The sequence below is a fragment of the Quercus lobata genome, chromosome 3 (assembly GCF_001633185.2).
Source record: "Quercus lobata isolate SW786 chromosome 3, ValleyOak3.0 Primary Assembly, whole genome shotgun sequence".
In the NCBI taxonomy this organism is placed as follows: domain Eukaryota; kingdom Viridiplantae; phylum Streptophyta; class Magnoliopsida; order Fagales; family Fagaceae; genus Quercus; species Quercus lobata.
In genome coordinates, this window is record NC_044906.1 from 70,944,555 (window position 1) to 70,953,183 (window position 8,629).

Below are 8,629 nucleotides of genomic sequence, written 5' to 3' on the forward strand. Positions count from 1 at the left end.
ATACCTTATATAGATATATTAATTCTAAAAAGTCACATGGAATCAACAATTTAACCGTAAACAATACCATTAACCGCTTTAAGTTCAATGCTTTTCTTTTTCTTTTTTGTGATCTCCAGATGGCACTAATTCCACATGTTTGCTGAAATTCTACTTACTAAGCTCTGCTGTCATTGATTTAATCAAACTGCAAGTAAACTCTACCTAAATATAGCTAGCAACATAGTCCCTGTTATGATTAAATCAAGAAAATTTTATAGATCCTTCAATTGTCTCTATAGGCTCTTGATGACTATGATGATGATTGTTTACATGTCTGTACAGTAAATTTCACACTTTACATGACTTAATAGGAATTTAATCACAGTACAATTCTTCAACAAAGCACACTTCAGCCTCACCTAAGGATTCCCCCTTCTAATCTGCTAATTATTCTGAAGTTTATCCTTCTAGCATGGCCTTGGCAGCGTCAATTAGAATTGGCCTAAAATCAGCTGAAGCTCGACCAAGCACAGTGTATCCTTCCTTGTCTTCCACATCAACATCTGCTCCATGCCTTATTAAAAGTAGAGCTACCTGTCAAACAAACACAAATCAAAATTTATCAGGGAAGAAAAAATTGCTTTGATGCATTCTGCCTCATATCTGCTACATGATTTTTAAATCATCTTTCGTGATGCATTATATATATATATATATATATATATAAATAATAAAATGAGAAGGTTACTCAGTTTCTTGGTACATTGGGGATATGTGTAATAAAACCTCAGACAAAATGCCACTTTTATGAGAACTAAAAATTTATCAACCCACACACAAAAGAAAAGACAGGAAAAATAATAAGAAAAAGATGGAGAAGCAGCTACTGACTATATGATGATGAAGTATATACCTACTGTTACTTAACAGCTCAACCCTAGCTCATTCAATACTTTTTTCAACAGGATCTACAAACCAGGCCAAAGCTCAATATTCAAATCAATAATATAATAAGTCAATGATGAGCAACACCATGCTTGGCTTAAGCTTGTAAACAGTTCCCATAAGCATAATGCGGCTATTTTTAGAAAAACCGCTTGAGTTTTTAAACACAAAAATACTTCTAAAAGATTCAGATGTTAGAGAAACCAGCAAGATTTAACAAACTGAGAACTTTTCCAATTATATATGTATGTCAACATGTAAGATTGTTCATTCTAACGCAAAGATCCATTGAACTTGGCAAAGCTCATGAAGGAGCTTAAGCTTAGATAAAACCAAATCAAATGAAGATTTATAAGAGAAAGAACAGATTGGTTCAAGCTCAATCTAAGAAAAAACATTGCATAGATGTTCTTCAAGAGGGGAAAAATGAAATTTCTTCTTATCCAGGAAGTTTTTGGACAATGTGAATGATTAAACTAAACACCAAGCATGCACTTGCTAAAATTAATCCTTTTCCCAAGCATCCTTCTTTCAGCTTTATTTTTTGCTAGGAAAAGCAAGAAAGCTATATATTAACTATGAGTAAAATGATGAGGCCTCAGACACAGCATAGGCAAAGTAGGCTCAAGCCGCTCAACAATGCATTGTCCCAACACAGAGAAGAGGAAAAAGATAGGCCTCAAACACGCAAAGTGAAGGTATTAATAAATTAATTGTTACTTAAAAAAAATATTTTCCAGCGAATATTACAAAGATATCTTCCCTGGCAACTCCGACAAAGCTTACCTCTTTGTCATAGCAAATAACTGCATTCATAAGAGGAGTTTGACCAGCTTTATCAACAGCATCAACCTCTGCTCCTTCCTCAATTAAAAGTTCACACACTTCTGAGTTCCCTGTGCTAGCTGCCCGATGCAATGGGGTGCAACCAACCTGGAGGCAATGAATGTCATACAACTAGTGTTATAAGGGAAAATGCACAAACATTAAAAATGATGTTATTTGCATGATATGCGCACGTGAAGATGAAGATATATATAAAACAGAGCTCTTGAGATATCAAGTAAAATTCTCTAATGTGAAGTTACAACCCTTGTCCTTCAGATTAATCTTTGCCCCTTGAGAGATCAAAATTTCAGCAATCTTCATCCATCCCTTACTGGCAGCATAGTGAAGGGCAGTGCGACCACCATCAGTTTTCATATTAATATCAGCTCCTGTAAAATGCAAAAATCAGAACATATGGGATTCTACATCTTGCAATTTCCCAAAGTGCAAACAGGAAGGTTAAAAAATAAAAAGAGGTAAACAGTATAAGGCACTAGCCCCTATGGTATTATGAAACCATAGTTCTCTCTCTCTCTCTCTCTCTCACACACACTCTCTCGCTGAAAGAGAGGGAGGGAGATAGAATTTTCTGAAACTAACGGTGGATAACAATCGGTTAGGGACTTAGAGATGCTGTAAGAATGCTTTCTACGTGGCATGCGTTTATTGGTTACATGTTTTGTTACGATTTGCATTGAATGGTCAAGACTCAAGAGTGGCTAAGACCGAAGGTGGAAGTTACTATTAAAGTGTGTGTTTGGGTTCTGCGTTGCGTTTCTGTTTCTGTTTTTGTTTTTTTGTTTTTTTTTTTTTTTCACGTGTTTTGTTTTGGAGCTATGCGGTTACTGTTTACATGAACAGTAACCGCAAATGTTGACTTTTTACATGAACCGTGTATATATGCACTGTTTACGGACCCACAAATTACACTTTTCAACAACTTTTTTTATTAAAAATGGGTCCTACGGTACTATTCACACATTTAAAAATTATTTTACTACAGTGTTTTCAGTTTTCAATTTTCAATTTTAACAAAATAAGTTCTATCCAAACAGACCCTAAGTAAAACATGTCAATGTATGAAAGTAGGAGCTTTAATAGATATAAAACAGTAAAGAGTTGTACGTGGTTCAAAAGACAAGCAATCAAGCAAAAAGATATGTTGAAGTTGAACCTTGTGCTTTTTTGCATCTTTTTTGTTGGAGCTTTTTTGGTCTGAGGGCTTTATCCAATCAGGCCACAATCCGCAAAATAACAAACTCACTAAAGTTTCAAGTGCAATTCTTTCACAAGAAAGCCCAAACTTTCTAGTTACAAAATACTTAAGCAGCAGCCTTTTAAGCCTTTTCAAGCCCAATCTCAAACAAGCCAACCCACTTCTCTCTCTCTCTATCTCAAGCTTCACTAAAAGTCTGTTCTTCACTCTTTTAGTAGCATCACAGTCGATTCTACTTCTCTTTTTTTATTTATTTTATTTTATTTTTTATTTTTGTTCATCATGAATTCGAGAGTAGCAAACACCAAATCATAGTACTCTAAAAATACCTAATAATTTTCTATCTTTGAGACCCACAAAAAGGCTTTGTAAACTAAACTCTCAATGTATGACAAGTTTTGAAATACAAAGTTAGAACTTACAAACCACAACAAAAATGTTTACAGGGATTCCTCCAGGTATCACCCATCAAATTCTCACAAATGTACACCCTTTTGACCAATGAAATGAAGATTACTATTCATATCATATAAGGAAAAAAAAAATAACGATAGCTGTAACTTGTAAGTCTACTAATTGTCCATCATTGAAGATAACAACAAACTTAATTAAAACCCACTAAACTAAGTGAAAAGATATGAAAGGAAGATTAATGGGACTTCTCAACATTAATTTCGGTCAATAATTTCAAGGCCTACTAGTGCCCATAAAAACAGAGAACACTCTTTATTTTCCATAGATATTGGATCTAAGACATAACATATACAATTTCACACTTTTATACAATCCAAATTCAATCTAACTGGACTCATTCAATTCAAGGAATCACATACAGTCATACACCACAGCTTCAAGCTCGACCAACCATGTCAACTTGTAATGAGCTTTCACAGCCTCATCAACCTCATGTAGCTCTTCTCCCAAGTGCTGGTATGGGCCATCTCACACCCTTTCTTAGACTTGCTACAAAGCTTTTCCACCACCATTGCCGTGTCACTCTCATCACCACTCACCCCACTGTGTCACTCACTGAGTCTCAATTCATTAGCCGCTTCCTCTCAGCTTTCCCTCAAGTCACACAATTGCAATTCCATCTCCTCACTTTAGACCCTTCCATGGCCAATTCCAATGACCCTTTTTGGCTTCGTTTTGAAGCTATTCGTTGCTCAGCTCACCTCCTCTCTCCTCTCCTCTCTTCACTTTCTCCACCTCTTCATGCTCTCATCTATGATGTAAGTTTGATTTCCTCTGTGATTCCAGCCATTGAATGCTTACATATTTCTAACTATATTCTCTTTCCTTCATCAGCAAGAATGTTCTCTTTATTTTCACACTTCCCAAATTTTGCATCCAAAGCTATACTTGGTGATGTTCTGACTCAAAATTTTTTGTCTATTGTGAGTATTTTTTTTTTCTAATGAAGGGGGTCTGTCATGGGTTTAGAAAATTCTATCAAGTTTATTATTTCTGTAATATTTTGTTCATTTATATCTGTGAAATTATCCTTTTTAATTTCTTTTCTTTCTTGTTTTACTATTTTTGCTTCTGTCATTAAGTCTTGTAGAGGTATTGATTTTATATCTACTCCATCTTATTTCTTTCTTAGCTTTTTCTCCTTTTCCACATTCCGTAACATGGTGTCCATGTTTCCTATACTTAATACAAGCAATAGATATGTTTATAGAATCTTTCAATTTTAGTAAATAGTTTTTTTTATCTTTTAAGTGATTGGGTAGATTATCTATCAATTTCATTATATTGTCTTTTTGTTTCCTTTTTCTTTTATTGACTTTAAGTGGGTTGGTTGATTTTAGTTTTGTCTTTTTCTTAACTTGATCTATCTCTTTTTTATGAACATTAAATATTCCCATTAATTCATCTATTATATCTTTTTCAAATTCTAATTGATTGATTTGTTTAACAGCTTTATTATGTCTATCACATTGTTTTTTAGTATGTTCATATTCTTTACATTTATGACAAATAGTATTTCTAATATGTCTGTCAGTTTTCTCATTATCTGATGACTTAGTAGTATTTAAAATTGTTTTATCTCTTTTTCTATCAATATCTAAAGGTGTATTTAAAATTTCTATCTTTTTAGTTAATTCTGCCAAACTATCATTTTGGGTATATATCATGGATCTTTCAATTGATTTTAGTCCTTCATCAATTTTTTCTTTTAAACTATCATTATTATTATTTTTCCATCCTTTGTTGACTAGTTCTACAAGAGTGCTCTTTTGTCTTTCTTTTTCTATCTCTTCTTTTATATCTAACTTCCTACGAATGACTTTTATCTTTTCATCATTTTGTTTTTCAATTTTCTCTAACATTTCTTTTACTGTGCCTTTCCTTATCATTCCTTTTTCTTTGTCTTTATCCATTATGTCTAACTTCTTCTTTTGCATTGTTTCTATAGCACTAAGATTCTTTCCGTTATTTTCTATACGTGTTGTTTTTTCCATTATTAGGCCATCTTTCTTATTATTACTCTTTTGTCTTTCTATGTCATTATTTTGTTACATTATTTCTATAGCACTACTTTCTTTCTTTTCTATCGGAGTAATTTTTAGTGTCTTCAAATTTTTTTTCTTTAAGTCATCTTTCTCAAAGTCTTTCTTATTGTCTTTATATGTTATAGCTATAGGTCTTTCAGTTGCTTTTAGTTCTCTATCATCTTTTCTACTATTATTTACATGCCAGTTTTCTATTGCACTATTCCTTGCATTATGCCAATTATCTATCATGGTTTTTGTTAAAGGTGATCTACGATGATTACCTGGATTTGACCAAAGAAGAAAAACAACTGAAGCAGCCAAGGGAAGAGACTTGTGAAGAACTTGACAAGATGGTGAAGAAGTTGAAGAACCAGAGGAACGTGTGAGTTTCATAGTGCACCCAATTGGGATTTTGTTAATTTTATGGTTAGTGGGTTTCTCACAGACATTGAAGCTGCTTAATGAAAATTGAGAGAGAGGAGAAAATGCAGAGGAAACCATTTTTCTCTCTCTCACACTCCCTTGCTGAAGAGAGGGAGGGAGATAGAATTTGCTGCAACTAACGGTGGATAACAATCGGTTAGAGATGCTGTAAGAATGCTCTCATACGTGGCATGCGTTTATTGGTTACATGTTTTGTTACGATTTGCATTTGAATGGTCAAGAGTGTCTAAGACCGAAGGTGGAAGTTAATAATAAGTAAAACATGTCAATGTATGGAAGTAGGAACTTTATAGATATAAAACAGTAAAGAGTTGTGCGTGTTTCAAAGACAAGCAATCAAGCAAAAAGATATGTTGAAGTTGAACCTTGTGCTTTTTTGCATCTTTTTGTTGGAACTTTTGTGGTTTGAGGGCTTTATCAAATCAGGCCACAATCCACAAAAAAAAAAAAAAAAAACTCACAAAAGTTTCAAATGCAATTCTTTCACAAGAAAGCCCAACTTTCTAGTTACAAAATACTTAAACAGCAGCCTTTTCAGCCCTTTCAAGCCCAATCTCAAACAAGCCAACCCACTTCTCTGTCTCTGTCTATGTCTCTGTCTCTCAAGCTTCACTAACACTATGTTTGGTTTGAGAGGAAGAGGAGGGAGAGGAAAAGGAAGGAAATGAAGATAAATTTAATCTTTTCCATTGTTTGGATAACATGAGATAAAAGAAAATGAACTAAATTTGTTAAGAAATCTATCATTTGGCCTTCTCCCTTATTCTTTTTCTCCTCTTCCATTCATTTTCCTCGAACCAAATATAGGGTAAAAGATTGTTTCTCACTGTTCTAGTAGCATTGTGATCAATTCTACTAATTAAATTTATGGTGAAGTTTATCATGAATGTAAGTTGAGTAAACACCATATCACCATACTCTGAAAATACTTAATAATTTTCTAGAGGTCCAAAAGAGGCTTTGTAAACTATCAATGTAGGAAAAACCTTGAAATACAAAGTTACAAATCACAACAAAAATGTTAACAGAGATTCCTCCAGGCATCACCCATCAAATTCTCAGTGATGTACACCCTTTCGACAAATGAAATGAAAATTGCTATTCGTATCATATAAGGAAAAAAAAACAATAGCTATAACTCTACTAATTGTCCATTATTGAAGATAACAAGATACTCAATTAAAACCAACTAAACTAAATTGCAATGACATGAAAGGCAGATTAATGGGACTTCCAAGCAACAGTTGAAACTGCAGACATTGTTACAATTGGAAGAAGACTGATCTTTGATAATCAAAGCTCAAAGCTCCTATTGCTCACTTCCACTCTTCAACCAATTGCTTGAACATTCTCTCACAATTCCCTCCAACACCAAATGCTTTCCTTGCCTCTTCTCTTATGTGAGCTGCTTGCACTCTAAAAAATTCCTTCTCCATCATCTCTCTAATTCTCTTCCCAATTCTTCCCCCTTAACCACCATTTGATCATCTTTTCCACCCCATCCCCAACTCTTCTCCCAAATCCCAACCCCACTCATCTCCACCACCTCTGCATTAATCTTCTGATCCCCACCTTGTGGCCAAGCTAAAATTGGCACACCATGCCATGCAGCCTCAATCACTGAATTCCAACCACAATGGCTCACAAACCCTCCCACAGCCCTGTGACCAAGTAACTCTCCTTGGTCCACCCATTTCTTCACCACCAACCCTTTCTCCTTCATCTTCTCTATAAGCTCATGCCCTACCACTTCATCCAAACCCTCTTTATCCTCTTTGTCAACTTGCTTATCCTTCACCACCCACAAAAATCTACACTCACTTTTAAGTAACCCATGTCCTACTTCTCTTAATTGGTCCCTAGACATAGCTGTCTTACTACCAAAGCTAACATACACCACTGAACCATCTTCTTGTTCATTGAGCCACTTCAATGGCTCATCCCACTCTACCTTCTCAAACTCACATGGCACCAAAGGTCCAACAGCAAACACAGGTGGCAACCCCTCAATCACTAATTTTCTATTACTAAATGTTTCTAGTGCTTCTGATTCTAGTCCTTCAAAAGTATTGATCAAAACCCCATTTGATTTTGGGAGTTTAGGACTGTCTTCCTTGACTATATTAGCAAAAAGACTATCTGGGATAAGAAGCAAAGGAGGGATTGACGATCTGGGTATTGGCTTAAGCCCTGGAATAACTTCAAGAACATCACCAAATATAGCTTTGGATGCAAAATTTGGGAAGTGTGAAAACAGAGAGAACATTCTTGCTGATGAAGGAAAGAGAATATAGTTGGAAATATGTAAGCTTTCAATGACTGGAATCACAGAGGAAATCAAACTTACATCATAGATGAGAGCATCAAGAGGTGGAGAAAGTGAAGTGAGGAGAGGAGAGAGGAGGTGGGCTGAGCGACGAATAGCTTCAAAACGAAGCCAAAAAGGGTCATTGGAATTGGCTGTGGAAGGGTCTAAAGTGAGAAGATGGAATTGCAATTGTGTGACTTGAGGGAAAGCTGAGAGGAAGCGGCTAATGAATTGAGACTCAGTGAGTGACACAGTGGGGTGAGTGGTGATGAGAGTGACATGGCAATGATGGTGGATAAGCTTTGTAGCGAGTCTAAGAAAGGGTGTGAGATGGCCTATACCAGCACTTGGGAGAAGAGCTACATGAGGTTGATGAGGCTGTGAAAGCTCATTACAAGTTGACAT

The 8,629-nt window shown here is 35.2% G+C and overlaps 2 protein-coding genes and 1 pseudogene across 4 annotated transcripts; 1 reads left to right on the top strand and 2 right to left on the bottom strand.

Annotated features, from left to right (window-relative positions):
- Positions 1 to 232: 232 nt before the first annotated feature.
- On the bottom strand, positions 233 to 2,336 carry LOC115978868 (26S proteasome non-ATPase regulatory subunit 10-like). The gene is made up of 3 exons (XM_031100749.1): positions 2,019 to 2,336; positions 1,714 to 1,859; positions 233 to 576 (listed from the first exon to the last, which is right to left on the bottom strand). The coding sequence occupies exons 1-3, from the start codon at positions 2,128 to 2,130 to the stop codon at positions 442 to 444; spliced, it is 393 nt and encodes a 130-aa protein (XP_030956609.1). The 5' UTR covers positions 2,131 to 2,336; the 3' UTR covers positions 233 to 441.
- Positions 2,337 to 3,741: 1,405 nt separating this feature from the next.
- LOC115978867 (UDP-glycosyltransferase 13-like) lies at positions 3,742 to 6,274 on the top strand. Of its 2 annotated transcripts, none has more exons than XM_031100746.1 (2): positions 3,742 to 4,368; positions 5,736 to 6,274. In XM_031100746.1, the coding sequence occupies exons 1-2, from the start codon at positions 3,838 to 3,840 to the stop codon at positions 5,856 to 5,858; spliced, it is 654 nt and encodes a 217-aa protein (XP_030956606.1). In that variant the 5' UTR covers positions 3,742 to 3,837; the 3' UTR covers positions 5,859 to 6,274. The 2 variants fall into 2 exon arrangements, with proteins under 2 accessions (XP_030956606.1, XP_030956608.1); XM_031100748.1 differs by having other exon boundaries at positions 3,742 to 4,203.
- Positions 6,275 to 7,232: 958 nt separating this feature from the next.
- Positions 7,233 to 8,629, bottom strand: LOC115981388 (annotated as a pseudogene). The gene has a single exon (XR_004089356.1). The product of XR_004089356.1 is annotated as a UDP-glycosyltransferase 13-like (transcript).

Bases quoted from the DNA above. Each gene is read 5' to 3' on its own strand.
- LOC115978868 (XM_031100749.1), bottom strand. From the start codon at position 2,130: ATGAAAACTGATGGTGGTCGCACTGCCCTTCACTATGCTGCCAGTAAG. The intron at 1,860-2,018 runs GTTGTAACTTCA...ATTGCCTCCAGG, and splicing joins GATTAATCTGAAGGACAAGG to TTGGTTGCACCCCATTGCAT. The intron at 577-1,713 runs GTAAGCTTTGTC...TTTGTTTGACAG, and splicing joins TTATTTGCTATGACAAAGAG to GTAGCTCTACTTTTAATAAG.
- LOC115978867 (XM_031100746.1), top strand. From the start codon at position 3,838: ATGTCAACTTGTAATGAGCTTTCACAGCCTCATCAACCTCATGTAGCT. The intron at 4,369-5,735 runs GTGAGTATTTTT...TTTTTGTTAAAG, and splicing joins CTCAAAATTTTTTGTCTATT to GTGATCTACGATGATTACCT.